The sequence below is a fragment of the Babylonia areolata genome, chromosome 26 (assembly GCF_041734735.1).
Source record: "Babylonia areolata isolate BAREFJ2019XMU chromosome 26, ASM4173473v1, whole genome shotgun sequence".
In the NCBI taxonomy this organism is placed as follows: domain Eukaryota; kingdom Metazoa; phylum Mollusca; class Gastropoda; order Neogastropoda; family Buccinidae; genus Babylonia; species Babylonia areolata.
This window is the reverse complement of record NC_134901.1, coordinates 30467404-30492532: the sequence shown is the minus strand read 5'-3', so window position 1 is coordinate 30492532 and position 25129 is coordinate 30467404. Positions and strand designations below refer to the sequence as shown.

Below are 25129 nucleotides of genomic sequence, written 5' to 3'. Positions count from 1 at the left end.
GCTGTTTTTGTATTAATTAGTGATTATTTTGGGGTTTTTTTGGGTTGTCTCATCTTCCATCCTTCTTCAGTAGTGTTTCTCCCATGCTGCTTTTCCTGCCCTCTCCATCCCCACTCTCCACACATTAATGCAGCCCATACACACTCACCCACACGCACACTCTCACAAACACATCCTCTCTCAAAACACACGCACATGCTCACACACAACACACAGAGCCTCATCTACTGTTTTGAATGGTTACATTTGAGAAAAATCTTTTGGTCAAACAGAAGACCAGAAATGTTTGACCAGAAATGTTTCTTCATGCTGTCATTTCCCGCTGAGTACAGGACACTGAATGTACCCTCATGTGTCCACAGGACCATCGCCACCCCAGGCATGAGGAAGGAGCCAGGCACCCCAGCAGCCACCCCACGTCGCACCCCAAAGTTTGGGTTGTGAGGATGATAGAACAGCCACCCCACGTCGCACCCCAAAGTTTGGGTTGTGAGGATGATAGAACAGCCACCCCACGTCGCACCCCAAAGTTTGGGTTGTGAGGATGATAGAACAGCCACCCCACGTCGCACCCCAAAGTTTGGGTTGTGAGGATGATAGAACAGCCACCCCACGTCGCACCCCAAAGTTTGATCAGGCATGAGATTTTTCCGACTATAGTCGGATTTCCGACCGAAAATTGGCTCCAGAGGCCATTTTTGAGATTCGCGTAAATCAGTTGAGAAAATCGGAGAGGTGGGGGTGAGGTTTTTATCCAACCCACGAAGGTTGCACGAACATTGTCCGACCAATCGACAAGACAGACCCACAGCGTTTGCTAAAATACCCCATGTTTGGATAACCAATTGAGAATAAGTGTTCCGTTGCTGCTCTGTCATCATTCAGCTTATCCGTATTCAGTCGGGATTACAAAACTCGCTTGTGGGCTTCACAACTTGCAAAGATACCTGATTTTGTCGATTGTCTTCAGTCATTGACAAAATGAGAAAACTCTCAAAGGATTAGAGGATTTTTGCAGCAGAGATCGATAAAGGAGTGAATAATAAGTGGAACTGGGTCTGGCAAGATGAGATCGTGAAAACAGAAGTGAAGAATATAAAAAAATAACTTCACGGGTAGGCGACGTCATTCACAAAATTGACACCGCGGGCAAGGCCAAGTGCGATTGGTGTCAGATTGTATGGGTGCAACTCTTCAGTCTAGGCACGGAAATCTGTTTTCACATTTGCACTAAAAACGGAGCGTACGTTTTCTAGAAGAAAAAAGAAAGAAAGAAAAAGCTGATGGGCTGTTCTATTTCGTTTACCGATGATCTGCCAAAAAGTAAAAACGGAATGCTCTTTCGAAAGCGTCGTTTGTTGACCCCTTGAGAGGCGATCCAGTGACTTGTCAGAGCACCAAAATCGAAGTCCGAAAGTTTCCTAACGCACTGTGAAAAGCATGCACGCGCGGACATGCACACACATGCCGTCGAACACACACACACACACACACACACACACACACACGTGGCACAGACATGTGAGTGCACGCACGGCGCGTGCACACACACACACACACAGTGCCTTTTCTGACACAGCCGACGCTTCTGTAGTACAGACAGTTCATGGCAAGAGTCAGTGTATTTAGATTTGAGACCTCTAGCCGGCCAGATTACCGAAGTTACACACGCATGCACAGACACAGAGCTGAATTGAATGTGTGTGTGTGTGTGTGCGCACACACGCACACACACACTTTGAAAAAAACAACAAAACACATGAATGCCTTCAAATATATACATTCTCTGTTTCTTATTTTATCTCTCTCTCCTTCACACTTGCACATGTGCACACATAATATTATGAACACTCACACAATCACACAGAGCTTAATAATACGCACATGCGTGTGCACACTCACACGCACTGTCTCTGTTTCAAGCACACACACACAGAGATTGAAAAAAACAAACACACACACACATACACACACACACAGACACACACACAGAGAATTGTATTTAAAGCAATGCACATGTATGCACACATACAAACTTGCACTTTTTCCTCCCACCTTCCACCCCTCTCTCTGTCTCTTTCTCCCTCTCTCCCTCTTTCTGTCTCTCTTTCTCTCTTTCTTGCATATACACACAGAGTTGTATTGAAAACACACACACACACACACACACGGAGAGAGGGAGATTGAATTTGAAAGCAGTGCATACACATGCACAAATACAACTTGCATTCTTTCCTCCTACCATCTCCCCTCTCTTTCTGTCTGCCGCCCTCTCTCTTGTTTACACGCAGTTGAATTGAAACCACACATACACACGCGTGTGCACACCTGCGCTCGCTTGTTGTCTCTCTCTCTCTCTCTATCTTTCTCCACTGAACACGAGCACGCGCGCGCGCGCACACACACACACACACACAGAGTCCATGCTGGGGAATTCTCAGCAGATCCGCTATTTTCAGCTGAAGAGCAGTTGATTTCAGAGGGAAAAAAGTCACTCCCCAACCCCAGCCCCCCTCCTGCAGACTTCACTTTCATAGTTTGCTGAGGTACCCCTCCCCTCTCTCTTGAGTCTCCTACCAGTGCTGAGGGAAGGGGGGGGGGGAGGAGGAGGGGGGGTATGAAAGGACTGTCAATGACTGTGGCAATTTTGGCATTGAGCCAAGACACTGACCACTAGCTCCAGCTGAGAATCCTTGACTGCTTGAAAGTGATATAACCAGTCACAGACCCACCCCCTCCTCCCTCCAGTCATTCCACTTCCCCCTTTCTTTCCTCAACCAACACACATGCCTGTCAGTGGAACAGAGACTACAGCTGAAGAGACCAGTTGGTCAGTTATATTGGTGCAGTGCAAACTTGTGTGCAAAGAATATTTTCCTTGAAAACAACAACACACACACACACACACACACACACACACTCACTCACTCACTCACTCACTCACACAAAGAGTTTAACACACAGAGAGTTGTATTTAAAGCAGTGTACATACATGAGCTTTAACTCTTTTTCTCCCATGTCCGGCTAGTCTGACCCCTATTCTCAATCTCTTTGTCTGTCTGTCTGTCTCTCTTTCTCACATACACAGAGTTGCATTGAAACTACACACACACACACACACACACACACACACACACAAAAGACACGATTTTAAAAATCATGCCCCCAAGGCTGACTTTACAGGTTTGGAAGCAAAAACACTTCAGTTTAGGAAGAATTGGACTGATTTTTTGTCTTCTGTGGGTTGAAATACCTCAGCAGCATTGGTGGCCCGCAAGTACAGATTTTATGGTTTGAAATTGAGAAAAACCTTCAGCTTCAGGGGGCTTCACCCCCAGACCCCCACCAGGGGCATTGCCCCATGGACCCCCACTGGGGGCCGCAGAAGGCCCCCAGGCCCCCACCTTTCAGACTCAATCACAATTTCCCAATCTCATGCCTGATGATAGAACAGCCACCTCACACTGCACCCCCAAGTTTGGGTTGTGAGGATGATAGAACAGCCACCTCACACTGCACCCCCAAGTTTGGGTTGTGAGGATGATAGAACAGCCACCTCACACTGCACCCCCAAGTTTGGGTTGTGAGGATGATAGAACAGCCACCTCACACTGCACCCCAGGGCCAGACGATACAACTGTTCTAAGTGCTGGGCTGTTCCACTTCCATGCTGCGACCCACCGCTGAATGACCAAGGAATGAGCGTGGGACTACTTCCATATCATACAGATTTCCCTGTGGGCATTTTGGTGGTGGTGGTTTTCTGTTTGTTTTTTGTTGTTGTTTTTAATTAGTTTTGGCCCCCTGTATCACACCAGGGGTGTTTACTCTTTGGCCACCACATGCAACTTTTGTCGACCAGACAGTTCACTGGCACTGGCCACTTTGACATCCAGGGGGCATGTGAAAAAGACCATTTATCTCACTGAAACAAAGCTTGACAGGTGCAGTCAGTTTCCCTCACAATGAAACAATGACTGACCTTCGCCCCTGATGAAGTCTTTAGTGAATTAGTCCATTGTGTTTTGACATGAACCAGATTGTGTGACTGAGAGCGTCGAGTCTAAACTGTTTGGCGCTGATCTGTCCAGTGTGAAACCTCCATGTCCAGTGGACAGGATGCTGAGCCAGTTGCTTTCTTACAGTAAACAATCATGTATAATGAAAAGTGGATGAATGCCGGGGGAAAAGAAGTGAATTATACCTAAAGATTTTGTGTGTAGTCAAGTGTGTGCTGCTTTTGTTGCTGGATATCTTGAAAGATCAGGAGAGTGAAAGGATTTGTTAAGTAAGAATTATGAAAAGAATTGGGTCCAAATACAAAATTGTTGACATATTGGAGCCAGGTCTTAAGATTATGTAAGTAATGTGAAGAAAATATGCTTGGAATGAACATAAACATTGTGAAGAACAGCTGGTGCCTGTATGCTCAGTGCACTCTGTGCAGCAAAAGGGCCTGAGGTATGTGAGGCCCAAAATAGATTGGAGATAATTTATCATGTGAGTGAGAAGTATGTGGGAATGTTGTGGATGAAAGTTGTTTTCTGACTCCAGTCTTCATGAATTGGAAGAAAATTTCTCTTGTTGAAGATGTGTGGTTTCAGCCTTCAGCAGTTGAAATTCATTGAGAGGATTAACATCTGTTTCTTCTTTAGTGCTTTGTGTGGGTGCATGCATGCATGCATGTGTGTTTGTATGTGTGTGTAACTGATGTTCAATTGTAAAGTTCTCAGATATGTTTGAAAGCTTTATATAAATGTTCCATTATTATTATTATTATTTATTATGTCCAGAAGACACTATGAACACTAATTCAGATGACATGATTTTTAATTCTGACCCAAACATAACTGTGTTGGATGCACATGAAGAGGATCATACTTTCCCCACTGCTGCATCAGCACCTAAAGACCTGTGCCAGTGATAAAGTGTTGCTGTTCATATTCAGTCAGCTTTGTTCCAGCAGCTTTAAGTCCCTGCCTGGGGAAACTAACCCACTTTGGGATGAAGTCTGTTTAAATCATACCTGTTCAGGGCTGGTCCTCTTTTCCTGGGGTCTGTTTTGTTTGTTCTTGACTTTTGTCATGCATTTATTTCTGTGTGTAATTGTCAGAATGAACAGAGAATGGTACAATTCATGCTTCTTTTTTTAAATTTCTTCTTTGTTCAGAGTTAACACTCTCAAACTCCAATTTATCCACACGTAGGATTTGATGTGTGTGACTGTTTTTATCCTGCCATGATATAGGCAGCCATACTCCGGGGGATGTAAGTGTACTGAGTTGTGATGAGCATTGGGACAGTGTGAGTGTTACATTTGTGTTGACAGTGTGAGTGCTATGTTGGTGTTGACATGTGAGTGTTCTGTTTGTGTTGACATGTGAGTGTAATGTTTGTGTTGACATGTGAATGTAATGTTTGTGTTTATATGTGAGCGATGATCTGTTGGAGTTAACATGTGTCATTGGTGTTGACAGTGTGAGTGGTATGTTGGTGTTTACAGTCTGAGTGCAGATGAGGCATATGATGGTAAATAATTGTATGAAACCTGTTGCTGCACTTCTTTATTGTTTAAAAAAAAATCAAATCCTTCTCTGGTGTAAATAAAATTTATGTACTAAGATCACACAAGCTTCTTGACTTGACAGCACTCAAACCCTAATATCTCTTTAAGTACATAAAGGTTTGGGTTCACTGATCCAATGGAATTTCCGGCCTTGGCAAATGTGGAATTGAAGCAAATCTGTTTGCTCAGTTAAGAAAACTGTTCACAAATGGTAAAAGTCGCATTCCACTTGTTAATACAAATACACAAGCAAGTACGATGTATACACACACATACTGTTGCACTGGCACATGCATGAATGAGAATGTAAACATGCTAATACACATGTACACATACACACACACAGGCTATGCACACATGTGCACTTGAACACACGAATACACATATGAGCATGCACTCACTTATGCATAACATTTGCACTCCCACACACAAACACGTGCACACACATACACAGATAAGAGTGACTAAATTTCAGTTTTCAGATAATTATTGTTTTAATAATTCATTATTAATCTATTTACAAAGCAAACATTTTCTATGGTTTACAAATCATTATTTAAAGACTTAGATATTCTCTGCACATCTCAGTAATTATCTACCTAAGCAATCACAGGTATTTTAAATGAAATCACTTTTTTTCTTGATTGGTGGGCTTGCAGCTTAAAAAACAAATCGGCCAAAACCTCTGTCAGTCTCACATTCACTAACACACACATTACCACACACACACACACACACACACTACCATCCTTCCCTCAAACTCACTTTTTGAATAACTATTAAACTTTTTCAATGGCTCCAAGACATGGGGTTGGGGTTGCCAAAGTCCTCAGCAGCCAAGTCCTGGTCATCATCAACAAATGCCTTAGATCAGCAATACACCCAGAATACAGGGTGCTTTGAAAAACTCTTCAACACAGCCTTTTGCAATTTTCAATTTCTCATGGAGGCGTCCCTGCATTCGTACAAATTCCTTTATGCCACACCACATCTGCTGGGCAGATGCCTGACCAGCAGCATAACCCAACATGCTCAGTCAGGCCTTGAGTTCATGCATTTATATTTGTGTACCTATCAGAGTAGTTTCTTCTTCAGAATTTTGCCAGAGGACAACACTCTTGTTGCCATGGGTTCTTTTTCAGTGCATGACGTGTGTACTGCACACGGGACCTCAGTTTCTTGTCTCATCTGAATGACTAGACGCTCAGTCTGATTTTCCAGTCAAGCCCAGGAGAAAGGGTGAGAGCAGGATTCGAACCCACACCCTCACAGACTCTATATTGGCAGCTGAGCGTCTTAACCATTCTGCCACCCTCCTCACATGAACAATGAAGATGTGGATTCGCCATGGAAACGAAAACGACCTCCCAAGAACTTTTGTGGAGACCCAATAAAAGTTCACACACACACACACACACACACACACACACACGCATGCATATCCCCTCCCAGGACAGACACATGCACGTGCAAACACGCACACACACACACACTCGCATACATGCATCCATATTCCCTCCCTGCACAGACAGACAGGCACACGCACATGCACACGCGTGCATGGGCACACACACACTGCTGTGAAGACAGCCATGTCCATGGTTTGCTGTGCCGTCAGCCTGCCCGCCTGACGTCCACAGCCCCTCCCCACTGTGTGGAGAGAACCATGTCTGATCTTTTAAAGATGTGACTATGCTGGTCCAAGGCACTGTGGACGTGTGCAGGTCAGGTGACCCCAACCTTGAAAAAGGTTTCAGGCTGGCTATGTTCGTTGTGTCAGTTAAATAAAATATAATGAAACATCCTGGGATCCAACACTGAACCCGTGCAACATCACTATCAGAAAAACAGGGAAGAGAATGCTGCCTACAAAGTCACAACCTCCAGCCTAACGATGGAAGTTGAAGCTGTGACACATGCCCTCCAGTGGCTATCGTCCATCCATACGCCCGGAAACCAACATGCCATGATTCTAACCGACTCAATGAACCTCATGCAGAAAATTGAAAATGGAATGGGAAGCCCAGAGTGGCATAAGGCAATGCGCAACTTTCAGATTAAAAAACTCACATGGTCATACTGCCCGGGACATGCAGGAGTTAAGGGAAATGAGCGAGCTGACAGACTTGCTGGTAACGCAACACCAACGAGCGGCCTACATCTAGGAAAATCGGAAATCCTCAGAAAAGTCAAAGAATATCAAAAAGAACAGGTACAAGGCCATCACACCATCGATCGCCTCAAAGAAATAAAAGCAGAGAGAGGGAGCGGCCGTAAGTCTAACATGAAAGGTAGAGCACGATGCTTTGCAAATCAAACAAATATCGGCATCATTTCCAAACCAACATTGCGCAAATTTCTTCAAAATGGAACAGAGTCTCTGTGGGCTTTTCCAAATACAATAGACTGAGCAACACACTAGACGCCACTTTCTTGGCATCAGAGATATTTTCCCATCCCTCTTGCGGCCAATCAGTGGCAGCCTCTGTGCGTGTGTGTATGTGTGGGTCTGTGTTTTTGAGTGCGTTTGTGCATGCGCGAGAGTGTAAGTGAACACAAGTGTCAGGACAGTTCTGTGCATGTGCGTGTGTGTGTGTGTGTGAAGGGGAAGTGGGGGTGCGGAGAGGAGGTGGGGTAGAGGATGAGGTATGTGAGTGTATGCATGTGGGAGCAACAGGATATTGGAACGTATCTATATATATATCTTTGTATATATGTGTGTGGGGTTGGGGGTGGGAGATATGGGCGTGTGTGTGTGTGTGTGTGTGTGTGCCGTGGAAGCTGCGATACATAGACTAGAAATGAGTGTGTGGAGGAGGGAGTAGAGGAGGTGCAGGGTAATGTGGTGTGTGTGTGTGTGTGTGTGTGTGTGTGTTGGAGCTCATGTACGTTTATATGTACTTGACTGTGCTTTCATATATGTGAAACTGCATGTTTGGTGCATATCTGTTATGCATGTGTGGGTGTATGTGTGAATGTGTGTCTTCATGTTTTACATTTATTTGCTTATTTATCATCATTGTTGTCTTATTTATTTATTTATTATTAATATTATTATTTTATTATTATTATCATTACTACTACCGTTTTTTCTTTTTTTTATATCATAATTATTATTTATTTATTTATGTAAGCTTATCTATTATTTATTCACCTTTTTTCTTTTTTCTTTTTCCTCAAGGCCTGACTAAGCGCGTTGGGTTACGCTGCTGGTCAGGCATCTGCTTGGCAGATGTGGTGTAGCGTATATGGATTTGTCCGAACGCAGTGACGCCTCCTTGAGCTACTGAAACTGAAACTGAAACACTATCAAAAACGGAGGGCTGAACATCCTATTCACAGTCATGGTCTCCTTTCAGCCCATACCCACACCACCCAAAAATACATTGATAAATGAATGAATATATAATATAAAAATGAACTAACCCGACCTCTCGGTAATGAAAAAAGGCTTCTCCACAATAGCAACTCGCCGTTTCCGCTCCACGGCCGTAGGGGGCGCTTTCTCCGCGCTGTCGTCACTGGCTAATGGCGGTGCAGCGGCCGCAGACGACTCCACCAACTGGACAGACTTGAGCAGACGACCGTCCGGCGTGTGAGGCAGGTCTTTGTGAGGCAGCTCTTTGTGAGGCAGCTCTTTGCGAGGCAGCTCTTTGCGAGGCAGATGGGTAACGAAGAGAGTGTCAGACACCGCAGCTGTGACCTCCCGGGGAGGGCGGGGACTCTCCGCCTTGTTCTTGTCCTTGGCAGTGACGTCCACGCGCGGCTTGTGCGCGTCCCAGCCAATCTGCAAGGCGGCCCGCTCGTGGCGCGTGAGTTTGGCGGAGGGGCGGACAGTGCTGCGGAACTGCGGTGGCTCCTTGTCGTCCATGGCCTCTTCCCACACGTTGCGCTTCTTCCTCGTCTTCAGCGTGAAGGCGTCGATGGTGGTGAGGGTGGAGGGGGTGCGGCACCGCGACCTGGTGGAGGAGGAGGGGGTGGTGGTTGTGGAGAGGGTGAGTCAGGGGAAGAAGTGAGAGTGACGTGAGGTTTGGTCAGTAAATAAAAGACAGTGAAACATCCAGGGAGCCATCAACACAACATGACTCAAAAACTGAGGATTGTACATCCGCCTGTTCACAGACACTCATGGTGTCCTTTCTGTCAACCCCCAAACATAGTTTTGGGAGGGGGGATGTGAATGGTTTATAACTGATTAGACCAGAGACCCTTTTTCAGGGGTAAGTATCCTAGATTATCGCACCTGTTGGTGACATTTTCATGGTTTGTGGGTCCAAAAACGGAAACAAGTGTCTGAATCCGCATGAAAATTGAGTAAAATAACGTACAAACTGTGTTGAAATCCGCTGAGAATGGGTTACAACATCTACTGATGGTAATATTGTTTCGTACGTGCACAAAAATTCATTGCCGGTAAAATAGGTGCAATAATTTAGGATGCTAAAATAGGACTTTACACAACAACGAAAAGGTTAATTGCAGATCTTTCAAATACAAAAAAAGGAGAAATATCGGTGGTTGAATATAACAGCTGGAAATGAAGTGGTTCGTGGCTACGTTATAGGGTCACAATTCCTCTAAAGTTAATAGTAGGCCTATGTGGTAGTATTTTGGAGGTAGAGGTGGGGAGGCGTGGGGTGGCTGAGTCTTCCCTGTGTGTCTCTTGTCCATCTGGGACGTTGTCTGTCTGCTTCTGTCACTGGCTGGCTTCCTCTATCATCACCATCTACTCCGACAAAACCGTCACTGTGTGATACTTTAGCTACAACAACGACCGTCGCTTCTACCACAACATACTGTTAGTCAGTCTGGAAAGTGCTTTTGCTGTTGTTCAAACTACTGCAGTAATTAACCTAGTGACGAGACAGGGTGTGGTTCTTAACGGAAAGATACAACTGATGCAACATAACTTTGAAACAACTCGATTTCTGCTGAGTGAAATGGACTCTTGTGACCAGACTTACTGACATCGCCGGCGCGATAGAAGACAAAACTAGACCGCACGATACGTTAGATCACAACACAAGACACAACACGACACGGTATGGCACAATACGGTATGGCACGGCACAATACGGTATGGCACAACACGGTATGATATGATGCGACACAATACTACTGGTCTCCCGAGAGACCTCATCACTCGGTCATGTAGCCAGGCTTTTTGAAGCTGTCAGGATACAAGACACAGCACGGCACAACGTGGTACAACACGACAAAACTGCTGACCAAAGTAGTTTCGTGTCACCAGACACTGACATCGGCAGGACAAGGCAATACATGACACGGTACGATAGGATACTGTTCAACGCAGCACAACAGTACAATACGAAACACAACGCAGCACAACTGAACAGTACAATACGAAACACACAGAACGCAGCACAACAGTACAATACGAAACACACAGAACGCAGCACAACAGTACAATACGAAACACACACAACGCAGCACAACAGTACAATACGAAACACACACAACGCAGCACAACAGTACAATACGAAACACAACGCAGCACAACAGTACGATACGAAACACAACGCAGCACAACAGTACGATACGAAACACACACACAACGCAGCACAACAGTACAATACGAAACACACACAACGCAGCACAACAGTACAATACGAAACACACAGAACGCAGCACAACAGTACAATACGAAACACATTGCAGCACAACAGTACGATACGAAACACATTGCAGCACAACAGTACGATACGAAACACATTGCAGCACAACAGTACAATACGAAACACATTGCAGCACAACAGTACAATACGAAACACATTGCAGCACAACAGTACAATACGAAACACATTGCAGCACAACAGTACGATACGAAACACATTGCAGCACAACAGTACAATACGAAACACATTGCAGCACAACAGTACAATACGAAACACATTGCAGCACAACAGTACAATACGAAACACATTGCAGCACAACAGTACAATACGAAACACAACGCAGCACAACAGTACAATACGAAACACATTGCAGCACAACAGTACAATACGAAACACAACGCAGCACAACAGTACGATACGAAACACAACGCAGCACAACAGTACAATACGAAACACATTGCAGCACAACAGTACAATACGAAACACATTGCAGCACAACAGTACAATACGAAACACAACGCAGCACAACAGTACGATACGAAACACAACGCAGCACAACAGTACAATACGAAACACATTGCAGCACAACAGTACGATACGAAACACATTGCAGCACAACAGTACAATACGAAACACATTGCAGCACAACAGTACGATACGAAACACATTGCAGCACAACAGTACAATACGAAACACATTGCAGCACAACAGTACGATACGAAACACATTGCAGCACAACAGTACAATACGAAACACATTGCAGCACAACAGTACGATACGAAACACAACGCAACACATTTGTCCGAAGATGTATCGTGTAAACAGACTTATTGACATGGTCAGAACAAGACAGCACGGCACGGTACGATGCAACACAACTGCTGACCAGAGGGTCCTCGAGCAGCCATGTTTATGACGTCGTCAGGACAATGCAAAACATCGATCGTTTGACACAACACAACACAACACGACACATGACAACACAACACAACTACTGACCGAGAGGTTGCTTGTAATCAGACTGACTGACATTGTAAGGAGACGAGTGACATCGTAAAGACAAGACAAAACGTGGTACGGTGTAGCATGATACGAGGTGATACAACACAACGAAATGTAGCACAACACAAGACGCCTGTAAGGAACGGTGCAGTATGACACGATGCAACACAACACGACTCAATTCAACACAACTCAGCGGAACAAAACAACAACTAAACGCGACAAAACAACAATACAGTTCAACACAATTCAACACAAAACACGACTCAGTGCAACACAACACAACACACGACTCAGTGCAACACAACACAACACACCTGCTGACCGAAATGACCTGAGTGTAAGCAGACTTACTGATATCGTCAGGACAAGAGAGATGTCATACATCACACAACACAATACAACACAACTGCAACACCACCGCACACCACAACAGAACGTACCGCCGGCCATGAACTGACCAGAACGGCCTCTTGTAGCCAGACTTACTGACATTGTCAGGACAAGACAGATGTCACACAGTAAGACATAACACAACTACAATGTAGGTAAGACATAATGTAAGACGTAATACAACACAACTACAATGTAGGTAAGACATGATACAACACAACTACAATGTAGGTAAGACATGATACAACACAACTACAATGTAGGTAAGACATGATACAACACAACTACAATGTAGGTAAGACATGATACAACACAACTACAATGTAGGTAAGACATAATGTAAGACATGACACAACTACAATGTAGGTGCGCAGATTGGACTATTCAGCCATCTGCGCATTCACAGATAGATTCATGAGCATCCCCCCCCCCCACCCCACCACCACCCTCCCCCCATCCCCCAGCTGGATGACAACGATGGTCATCATCGATCTCGATGGACACACACCACAATGTAGGTAAGACGTGTGTGTGTGTGTGTGTGTGTGTGTGTGTGTGTGTGTGTGTGTGTGTGTGTGTGTGTGGTGTGTTACTCGCTTCCGTTTTGTACAGATGTGAGTGACGTTGCGTCTCTCTGTTTGACGCTGTGTTATACTTGTACATTATACATGTATTTAGTGTAACAACATTTATATGCGTATATGTTTATGTGTCTCTTAGAACAATAGCTGATGTGTAAGTCGGCCAAAGTGCTAATATCTTCACCGTTGGAAAATAAAGATTCATTCATTGATTAAAAACAACAACAACAAAAAACAAAAAAACCCTGTAGATAAGACATAATGTAAGACATGGCACAACACAACTACAATGTAGGTAAGACATAACACAACATAACTACAATGTAGGTAAGACATAACACAACATAACCACAATGTACGTAAGACATAACACAACATAACCACAATGTAGGTAAGACATACTATAAGACATGGCACAACACAACTACAATGTAGGTAAGACATATGCATAATGTAAGACGTAATACAACGCAACTGCAATGTAGGTAAGACATGATACAACACAACAACAATGTAGGTAAGACATGATACAACACAACTGCAATGTAGGTAAGACATAATACAACACAACTGCAGTGTAGGTAAGACATAATACAACACAACTGTAATGTAGGTAACACATAATACAACACAACTGCAATGTAGGTAAGACATAATACAACACAACTGCAATGTAGGAAAGACATAATACAACACAACTGCAATGTAGGAAAGACATAATACAACACAACTGCAATGTAGGTACGACATAATACAACACAACTGCAATGTAGGTACGACATAATACAACACAACTGCAATGTAAGAAAGACATAATACAACACAACTGCAACGTAGGTACGACATAATACAACACAACTGCAATGTAGGTACGACATAATACAACACAACTGCAATGTAGGTAAGACATAATACAACACAACTGCAATGTAGGTACGACATAATACAACACAACTGCAATGTAGGTACGACATAATACAACACAACTGCAATGTAGGTAAGACATAATACAACACAACTGCAATGTAGGTACGACATAATACAACACAACTGCAATGTAGGTACGACATAATACAACACAACTGCAATGTAGGTACGACATAATACAACACAACTGCAACACCAAAGCACACAATGCAGCACAACACAAGAGAGTCGAACCCCAGCCATGAACTGACCGGAGCGGCCTCATGTAGCCCGGCTTGATGAGGTCCTGAGGATCCTCCCCGCACACCTCCATCACCTGGGCACGACGCCTCACCTGGGGGGAGGGGGGCCGCTCCACCAGCAGCAGGGGCTCGTGGTTCAAGCACGAGCTGGTCTTGACGAAGTGCTGCTTCACCTGCTGCATCTGTCGCCATGGAGATACCGGGACAGGTGTGTTGGGTGGAGGGAGACGGTGTGTGGTGTCAATAAAAGTGCACTAGAGAGAGAGGGGGTGGGGAAGATTGATGGGGAATGGCATAGAGGGGCGGAACGAGACAAGGGGGCGGGGGGGATGGGGAGGGGCATGGAGGCGAGGAGTTGGAAAGAGAGAGTACACTGGAGATGCGAGTAGAGAAGAGAGGGGCGATAGGGGGTGCAGTTTGTGCATGTCTTTGTACTATTCATTGGGGGTGGTGAAGAGGAGAGTGAGGGAGAGAGAGAAGTAATAAGAGAATGAGTAGAGACTGACAAGAGATCAGCTTCTGAAAAGGCGAGAAAGAATCTACACACACACACACACACCGAACCAAATAAGCTCATTAGCCACACTGCCATCAAGTGACAGACAACATACCGACATTGTACAGTATTAGAAGACAAAGACAAACGAATGAACCAGCCACAGCCTTTGCCGGCGAACTGAAGAACACTGTGGACTTTGAGATGTGGCAGTGTTGGCAAGACCTGGCCGGACACTGTGAACCATGTGAACTCCAGCACAGAGAGAGAGGGAGAGAGAGAGAGAGAGGTGCACTGCCTTGTGAGAGGCCGTAAGACAGATGCAGACAGATGGAATCAGCAAAACCAGCTTCGATAAAAAAAATTTAAAAAAAAATTTAAAGGGGGGGGGGGGGGATCGACAAAGTTATGTCGGAGCACAACATGATGTCAGGAACATCTTGTTCAGCACGTGCAAGGCGTGTCATGCGAAAAACGTTAATCAATGCTATGTGTTCGTTTTTGTCCTGTGAACATGTACGTGTATTGTCTTATGAGCATGTTGTTGGGGCAACGCTCATCCCACGTGCAGCACACACACACAATCACACACACAACCACACACACCCATGCGAACACCACACACACACACTCACACACACACACACACACACACCACCCTCCCCCACGGACACACAACTCACCTTGAACTCCATTCGTTTCATCTCTGTGCTGATTTTGCCCAGGCGCAGTTTGAGGATGGGGTCCTGTTTGGTGTGCACGTTGATGAGGCACTCCCCGAACTTGGACTCCTTGGGGTTCCGGGCCGCCAGCACGGCCCGCTGGATGTCCAGCTCCGACCCCCGGCTGCGCTCCCTGCCCACCGGGCCCCCCGCCCGCCGCACCTCCGCCATGGCGAACTCTCTGCGCTCCCTGATGGGCAGAGAGAGGTGGGTGGTGTGTGGTGGGGGTTAGTGCATTTTGACAGGAGGTAAGTGTGGTGCTGGGTGGTTGGGGATGGTGGGGGTGGTGGGGGTGGGCGTGTTTTGTGTGTGTGTGTGTGTGTGTGTGTGTGTGTATGTGGTGTTAATTCTATGGTGATGGTGATGGTTACATACAGTGGAGAGGATGGTTAAGGTATTTTTGTGGTTGTGGTGGTGTGCTGTTGCTGTTACTGCTGTTGGTGATGCTGATGATGACGTTCAAGATCTTGGCGCAAAGATGCTAACACATCACAAAAAATCACCACCACCACCACAGAAATCAACTGACGAATGTGACGATGATCGATAATGTTAATTGTTTCCCGTTCTACCGTTCATTCATTTCTGATAGCTGTCGCTGGGAGCGTTGGTAATTTGTTTTCTTTGACATGTGTGTATGCTTGCGAAAATAGAATTACAAGAAATAAATGCTCCACATTGTATTTAGATTTTTGTCAGCCTTGCCCAGTGCCTGCTATGGTACTTATACTGACAGTGACAAAGTGACTGGTGCTGGCACACATATCTTTTCTCCTCATGTTCAGCCTGTCCTGTCTCCATGTGGCAACAGAATCAACAACAAACCCACAGGCAATACAGACATTTGCAGACAGTGACAGTTTCAAGAAACAGAACAAATATAAAATAAACTGTGGAATAGATATGAACTGTGAACTCACCAGTGTTTGAAAACAAGCATCTGAGCGAAGCAGATTGTCAAAGTGACTGTTCAGAAACTGGCCCACTATAAAGATGTCGTACACACCCCTCTGATTGAATTGTGAATTTTCTGCAATTTATAACTTAATAACTCTCTCTCTCTCTCTCTCTCTCTCGCTTGCTTTCCCTCTCCTCCTCTTTAGAATTCCTTAATCATCAACTGATGATCAACAGTCGTACTGTAAACGTGCTCATTATTAACTGAAATAAGAAAGTCTGTCCACCTGTAATAGTGTAGTATACCTACGTGTTACACTTGGTACTTGAAGTTAGATAGGTGTGTAGGTAGGTAGGTAGGGGTGTGTGTGTTTAACCTGTAGAGTTTTAGTATACCTACGTATTACACGTGGTATTTGAAGTTAGAAGGTAGGTAGGTAGGGGTGTGTGTGTTTAACCTGTAGAGTTTAGTATACCTACGTATTACACGTGGTATTTGAAGTCAGATATAAATAAAGATAGATACATCGGTAGGTATAGGTGTGTGTGTTTCACCTGTAAGAGTGTAGTATACCTACGTGTTACACTTGGCACTTGACGTTGGATAGATCGGTAGGTAGGTATGGCCGTGTGTGTTTGGGGTAGGTAGGGGAAGGTAGGTATGGGTGTGTGTGTTTGGGGTAGGTAGGGGAAGGTAGGTATGGCCGTGTGTGTTTGGGGTAGGTAGGGGAAGGTAGGTATGGGTGTGTGTTTCACCTCAGTGTAAGAGTTCCATATCTCACCCCTATTTTTTAGGAGCTGTCATGTCAGGACTTTTACACGTAAAATCTATTCAGTCGATCTGTCTGTCTGTCTGTCTGTGTCCCCCCCAAACCCCCTCCCCCCATCCCCTTCAATCTTCAAATTGGAAGGTCAGCCGTCATTACTGACTATTAATGACCTGTGTGCGCAGAGGCGTAAAAAACCCAAAAAAACAACCCTAATCAGAACCTAAGTAGACCTATCTTCCTACCGGAGGGGGTGACAATGAGAAAGAACATGTATACATATTCCCTCCCACCGTCACTCCCCACTACCCCCTGTCTCATGTTCTCCACAGTGCTGTCTGGACATGTAGATGAAAGGGCTATAGTCAACACATTTCCTCCCCGACCACGCCTTGCTGTGGATATTGCCACGTGCAGCTGGTTCCAAAACGGATCAATAACTCCCAGCCAGCTGTTTTAATGAACATATCATTGGGATACGCTATCATTGCGGGGCCCCGGTGGCACAATCGGTTAGCGCGCCGTACTTATAGACAGTACCTCCCCGTGCACTGTGCGGCTGGAGATATGCGGAGGTTGTGAGTTCGAACCTCACCCGGGGCACTTTTTTTATTGACTCACTTGTGTAAACAAAGTGAGTATGTTTTAATCCACTCAGTACGGCCAGTCCTCTCTTCTCCTCTACACAGACCCCTCGGATGTCCAGTGGGTGTCTGAATGACCCAACCTTTAGCTTCCGTCTTCAGAATTGTGGTATTCTTTGTCAACATTCACCTCTTCAGTATAAGAGCCTTCTGCTTGCAATATTTTGATGATGGTAATTGGGGTGAAACGCTGTTAACGTCGTCTCTGTCGCCGTTCGTATGGAAAGAGTTAACCCGGTGTTCGGTTGTGTGGCTGTGTGTCCGTGGTAAACTTTGACATTGACATTTTCTCTGCAAATACTTTGTCAGTTGACACCAAATTAGGCATAAAAATAGGAAAAATTCAGTTCTTTCCAGTCATCTTGTTTAAAACAATATTGCACCTCTGGGATGGGCACAAAAAAATAAAAAATGAAGCCAAATTATATGCAAACTGCATTTACTGTTATATTTATAATTTTTTTATTCTCTAAACTTGGCACTTTGATCTGATATTCTGACACAACAACAAGAGCAGTCATTCTTATCATTTTTTGTTCAAACAGGAACTTCTTTTGCTAAGCATGGAAGTTATATTTATTTTGCAAACGTTTTGGTGCAGATAGTAAAAAAGGGAAATTAATCTGTAATTAATGCTAGGGGACTTAATTTGCTTTAAACTGATCTTTCTCATCTTAAACATTACATTTTGAAATTATACTGAATACATAAAAAGCTTGTGTGTTTTACTCTCAGTGTACAGGGCTTTCACTATGTTCATTCGCCCAAGTTGTCTTTTTCAGAAAATACTAAAATCAATATGACGAGTGGACTTTATAGATCTATTGGTTGAGGCCTGAAGGTCATGAGCAAAAATCAACTGCGTACACATATTATACATGTAGCTGTGTACCGAGTGGTTCTAATAGGGTACGGACGGTACAAAAGAACTAAACTAAATGATTAAATGAAAGGATAGTCGAGAAGAATTCCCGTGCACATGCCAGGAACATATAGAGGCCAGTCACAAATGGGTTTTTCTATTGTTTTATTTACAATAGTTGTGTAGAGAAAACTAAGAAGACATAAAGGAGAAGATGATGAGAAGATAAAAAGAGAATTGAGAACTAAGAGAAGAGAAGACAGTGCCTGGAATGACACAAACAAATGTCATAAGCACAACATGTCGGCACAAGTGAATAGTAAAGCACACATATACATATTACATGGAAAGACTATCACTCGGGTTTGGGATACGCAACAACATAATGCATATGTGTGAAGACCAAACGCTGACACCAAATGACATTTCTAATACATTTAAATAGCGCAGTTAAAGTGATTGAAGCGATGCTGACTTGGTGAAAGTACACTGACAGTATAGATTAGGTAAAGCATATACTGTGTCAAAGTGACTCAAATGAATCAGTTTATCATGTAGCACTATACTGAAGTAAGCCGTAAAGGAGAGAGCATGATAACTAAATTACAATTAACAGACTGATACAGGTCAGGTGGTTTTAACCAAGAACTGATATTAATCCAACACTATCTTGTAATCACAACAGCAGAATACTACACACATCTTGGAGTACTGAAAATCAGTGAAACACTGTAACCTTCATCAATGATAGCAAATGAGAAAGAACGCATCATATGCACCCACTAGAATATTCTCAACAAACTGTTAGTGTCCAGAGACGTCACTGACTGTGACGTTAAGAAGAATCAAATGGAACACTGCTCCAAGCATAATTATGACGACATGGCAATTTTCTAAATCAATCATAGCAGAGCTGTGACTAACATGTCAAAGCAATAACTGAACAAAGCAATAACTGAACATACTCATATGAACACAAGTACTGTGTTGAACAATACAATTTACAAATCAACACATTCTACACACTAGTACTTACAGCGATACTTAGCGATGTGTCAGCCATTGTGGGGACACACACGACACAACACACTGCTCGCGACACAGCAAGAGAGAGAGAGCAGCTCTGGTCAGGTGACTGACCAGGTATGAAATGACCACTCATCAATCACTGTGCCAGTTTATGCAAGTTAAGCATACTGCAAAAACAGTCACGTGTGCTGCAAACAGATCGACCCTAATGAAGCCAAATCTGACAAGAACTGTTTCTGACAAGGTGTTCAGTGACAGATTTCTAAATGATTACTGAACCGATTTACGTCAGATAAGCTTCAAAAGAAAGAGATCAACACCTACTTTATAATGAGTATAAAATGAAGTGTTGGTTATTTAAGATGAATTTATAATCTTAATTTAAGTCACCTGAACAGGGTCAGTTTTAACGAGCTAATCGCTGAAAATTACAAACTGCGTTAAATCAGTTTGACGTAGGGAAACATAAATGGAATAGATTTAAAGATGGAATTGCGACGATTCCGCCAGTATATAATACTTGTAGTTTACTGATCTGACAAAAGAGTTATTAATTAATTACGATGGAACAGAAACACAAGTTTCCGCTCAGCCAATGACGTACTGCAATGCGACACTGGGCGAGCTGTGAGTAGGTTGTCTAGTGAAGAGGACAAAATGATGTAAGCGGAGTGACGTCACACATTCTGGGCGAGGGTAAGGAGGGAAAAACGTCGTCTGCTGTAGCTTGTGTGTGAGCAGTTTTGGAGCAAGCATAGCGCGCTTGGTCACATACATATCCAAAGCGCGTGCTCATATTCTTCGCGAACGTGAACGACGGCATTTTGTTTCAAATTGTTGACCTGCCCGTTCAATCCTATATTCAATCGACAATACACGATAACATGTGATGGAAAGTTGGAGAAGGAGACCGTTAAATATTTATTCAGAGAAAGATTTGTGAACGCCTCATCACTTACAGGATTATGCCCCAAACTGCCATAAAAATATCCACAGAATCAGTCGGAATTCACAGTTAAAAAGTGTAAACCATGCGAGTTAATGCCCTTGAATAATTGATGAAACGAAAAAAATTCCAGTCTTGACTTTTCTCAAAATGAAGTCCTTTTCACTTCATACGACGTTTAGAAGTACTTATACTTGGCTCTACATGTTATTAGTTTAACAAAATACTCAATGTTCATATCAACTTTAAAACTATAAAACTAGAATGAACATAAAAGAGAAATTGAATCGACCATGTCGTACTACATTCCCGGCGGGTGTAACTAAACTAACATCTATCTAGATCTAGAGAAAACGTTGCAGTGTGATTGCAGCAATAGCCACGTCTCCTTTATCGCGGACTTAAAAAGAATTTTTTATTGCCCTTAAAGATTTTTGAATGCCCAAGATACACCAGAATAATATGATTTAAACAGCGTTCTCACTGCGAATACCGCAATCGATTTATTGCCCTTTAAAAAAGTATGTTCAGATGATTAAATTTTAGAACGTCAGTTAAGGAGCCACAATAGTGTAATGGGTAAGACAGTTTCTTCTCTCCCGAACATGCAGGGTTCGAATCTGGTTAGGACTTTTCTTTTTTTTTTTTAACCCGAAGCTTTATAATAACAAATACAGAACACATTTTAACGATTAGATTTTTTTTTATTTTTAAAGTGTATCACAAGTGAGTCTTGAAGGCCTTGCCTCTCTTGTTTTACATTTTGTCAAAATTATCTATCTGTGCCATGTTGTTTGTCTGTCTGTCACTCACATGGACGCGCGCGTGCGTGTGTGCGACCACTTTACCTCTAATTTCAAGCCTACGTCTTTTCACTTTTTGTGACTTAAAAGGAACCATATAATAATTCATTTACTTTTCGTTGTTAATCTAATTTCAGTTGGTTTGTTGTTGTTGTTGTTGTTTAATTTCGCGCATAGCATGGCTATTACAATCATTATGAATAAGCCCTTCATTGGAAAAACAGATCGCAAATGGTTGCTTTGAATATTTCAACAAAGTTATTAAAAAAAATAATAAATAATATAAAAAAAATAATAATAAAAACCAACCCCCTTTTTTTTTCTTTTTTTGTTGTTGGCAAATTGGGTTCAGGTGAGAGTGTTGATGGAAGTGACAGAGTGTTTTCTTTCTTCTCCCTCAACTCTGTGACGAGTCATTGGGCGCCCCAGTGTCTGCACCTCCATCTCTCTCCCTCAACACTTCCTTGCACTCAGGACGTAGTGCTCACACACATGAATGCTCAAACGCACGCACATGCACACCCCTCCCCCGACCCCCTCCCTCATGCTGATGGTGCACACGTTCTTGATTAATTTAGAATCCGTGTGTGTGTGTGTGTGTGTGTGTGTGTGTTCTCAAACCCTAACAACCAGCCAGCTAAAACCACCACAACTAAAATTAAGAATAAAACAAGTTGACTAACAACAACAACAAAGTAAATGTTGGAATTCATTGCACTTGGTTACATACCAGTACTTAATGGCCAGTAGTAACGTCCACCACAGATGACCAAGCTGGTGTGTTTTGTCAGCCTAACTCCCTCTAAACCCCTCCATTGTGTCTGGTTCACTCTGAGACGTTCACTCAAAGACGTGGCCCAGATGTATGGCTTAATGCACAGCGTCAATTTTTAATTTTATTTATTTATTTATTTATTTTATTCCAAGTATAATAATTTCTGCTTCGAAACAGTTCTCTCTCACTTTCTTTCGCCTCTCTCTTTAGCTCTCTTTATATCTCTTTCACCACTATCGGCGTATCTGTCTGTTTCTCTGTCTCTGTCTGTCTGTCTCTAATCTGAATAAAATATTCGCATTCGCATTCTCTCTCTCTCCTCTCTCTCTCTCCAGTGATCCAGGTTCCAGTCCGCGTTTCGGCATGGTGTTGTGTCCTTGGGAAAGGCACTTTACTCCGATTTTCCTCACTGTACCCAGTGTGAATGGATACCTGACTTGGGGAAGGTTTTAACGGCAGAAGGTGTGAATGGATACCTGACTTGGGGAAGGTTTTAACGGCAGAAGGTGTGAATGGATACCTGACTTGGGGAAGGTTTTAACGGCAGAAGGTGTGAATGGATACCTGACTTGGGGAAGGTTTTAACGGCAGAAGGTGTGAATGGATACCTGACTTGGGGAAGGTTTTAACGGCAGAAGGTGTGAATGGATACCTGACTTGGGGAAGGTTTTAACGGCAGAAGGTGTGAATGGATAACTGACTTGGGGAAGGTTTTAACGGCAGGTGTGAATGGATACCTGACTTGGGGAAGGTTTTAACGGCAGAAGGTGTGAATGGATACCTGACTTGGGGAAGGTTTTAACGGAAGAAGGTGTGAATGGATACCTGACTTGGGGAAGGTTTTAACGGCAGAAGGAGAGGACTGGGCCCCGCCTCCCTCTGCCAAGCATAGAGTATTGAATTCACTTCCCCGATGGCCTTAAAAGACTATGGGACCTTTAACATTAAAATAGTAAAAAAGTTTGACCTTTACCCAGATAGCAGGAAATTTCCAGCGGATCGAGTTTAATTTTCCCACCTTTTGATACAAACATTTGACCATGGAAAAGAGGGGGTGCCCAAACTTCTTGCAAATCTTGGCAGCCACGTGACTGTCACTCGAAACCTTTCGTTTTATGGTGCCATTGTTGTGTCATATCTCATGTTGTGAAAAGTCTGATCAGTGACGGGAAGACTATGCTTGTGTAACCACGCGAGCGCGCGCGCGCGCACACACACACACACACACACACACATATGGTTCTGTCTTTCTGTCAGTCTCGGTGTCTACCTCTGTCTTGCTTTCTCAGTTTCCTTTTCCTCCCACCCTTCTCTCTTTCCGTCTGTCTGTTGTGTTCATGTCAATACCCTGGAAAAACATCTGCTCCTTTGTTCTTTCTCTGTCCTTCCTCACTCTCTTCCTCAAACCAACACTGCGGCCACTTTCACATGCATTCGCACGTGTATACAGTGCTTAGGGGTGTGTGTGTGTGTGTGTGTGTGTGTGTGTGTGTGTGTGTGTGTGTGTGTGTTATACTGTTTGTGTAAGAACGTGTGTTGAATACATGCTTTGGAATTTAGGTGTATACATATCAACTTCTGTGTGCGCGTGTTACACACACACACACAACCATGCGTTCCCCCCCCTCCCCCCCCCCCCCCCCCACACACACCAGGCCAACGCAGAGTGGTTGATTTATGTTGGTGTTATAGATGTAACATTAAAAGATTAGTGAGCAAAATCAAACATTTCAATAATATAGATAACAGAACCTCACTGCACATCTACAGCAGTTTTTGCACACACACACACCCACCCCACCCCCACCACTGTCAGTGCTGATAGCTGGATGACTCGGAAACGTTCAGGCGTTTATGTCTGTACGACAATTGTTAAGCAGCATTTTTGTCATTTCACCCTTATCTATGGGAGATTAATGTGTTTCAAAATGAGTGCTTCTGTGTGCGTGCGAGTATATATAAATATGGTTTGTGTGGTTTTTTCTCTGTATAAGTGTGTGTTGTGTTGTGTATTGTGTGTGTGTGCGCGTTCATATATGTATACTCGTGGCAAAGTTGATCATGATATCAACAAATTAGGCTCATAAAATGGAATAGATTGATATGCCGTCTCTCTCTCTCTCTGTCTCTGTATCTCTCTCTCCCCTCCTCTCTGTATACAATGCGTGATTGGTGTACGCATATGTATGTGCATGCGTGTGTTTTCTGTGCTTCCCTTGTCTTAGCGTGCTCTTGGTGGTATGAGAGAGTGGCTGAACTTGGTCAACTCCTAGAGTCCTATTTAAAAAAAGGAATTAGTACAAAGCACACCCACGCAACCAGTTTAAGAAAACAACAACGAAAACAAAAAAGACCACTTCAGTTTAAAACCTGTCTATTTATACTCACTTCGTTCCTTGTCAGCTGTAGGGAACGTTTTCTCAGAAAGTTCACACACGTGTTCCCATACTATTGTGGACAATAATGATCTTTGGCTCATACACACCCACAGAGACACTCACAGCGTGTTGAAACAGAATGGTTTGGGGCAGACAGGCTACAGGGGTAGAGACCTGTAGATCCCCCGGTGTTGGGTCGCGAGAAGAGGCCTTTAGTCGAAGCCCGTGGGACCAGATTTCGTTTTAGCTCAGCTTGTGGGGTTTGGTGTGTGTGTGGTGAGTCAATATTGAACACTTGACTTTCTTCTTTTTTTTTTTCTTTTCTTTTTTCCTCGTTCTTTTTAACTGGGGCGGGTAAAAAGACAAAGGGTCTCGCCGTGGGTGCCAATGTGTGTGTTCTTTGTTTCCATCTTCCCCTCCCTCCGCGCACACCCCCACACCCCACCTCCCGCTATGGTGTGTG

The 25129-nt window shown here is 43.8% G+C and overlaps 2 protein-coding genes and 1 non-coding gene across 9 annotated transcripts in view; 2 read left to right on the top strand and 1 right to left on the bottom strand.

Annotated features, from left to right (window-relative positions):
* LOC143300772 (pre-mRNA-splicing factor ATP-dependent RNA helicase PRP16-like) overlaps window positions 1-4650 on the top strand; it is a 148826-nt gene extending 144176 nt beyond the window's left edge. For both annotated transcript variants that reach the window (XM_076614701.1, XM_076614700.1), the window contains one exon: window positions 363-4650. In XM_076614701.1, the coding sequence (XP_076470816.1) occupies window positions 363-444 (82 nt within the window). In that variant the 3' untranslated portion in view covers window positions 445-4650. The remainder of the gene's footprint in view (window positions 1-362) is intronic.
* Window positions 4651-6042: 1392 nt separating this feature from the next.
* LOC143300461 (uncharacterized) overlaps window positions 6043-25129 on the bottom strand; it is a 48381-nt gene continuing 29294 nt past the window's right edge. For 4 of the 6 annotated variants that reach the window (XM_076614153.1, XM_076614152.1, XM_076614154.1 and 1 more), the window contains 3 exons: window positions 15527-15755; window positions 14357-14529; window positions 6043-9525 (listed from right to left, as the gene is read on the bottom strand). In XM_076614153.1, the coding sequence (XP_076470268.1) occupies window positions 8988-9525; window positions 14357-14529; window positions 15527-15755 (940 nt within the window). In that variant the 3' untranslated portion in view covers window positions 6043-8987. Of the gene's footprint in view, window positions 9526-14356; window positions 14530-15526; window positions 15756-24676; window positions 25113-25129 lie in introns of those variants that run through there. The other 2 variants (XM_076614158.1, XM_076614156.1) reach the window with 2 other exon arrangements.
* On the top strand, window positions 17724-17832 carry Trnai-uau (transfer RNA isoleucine (anticodon UAU)). The gene is made up of 2 exons: window positions 17724-17761; window positions 17797-17832. It is a non-coding gene; the product is annotated as a tRNA-Ile (tRNA).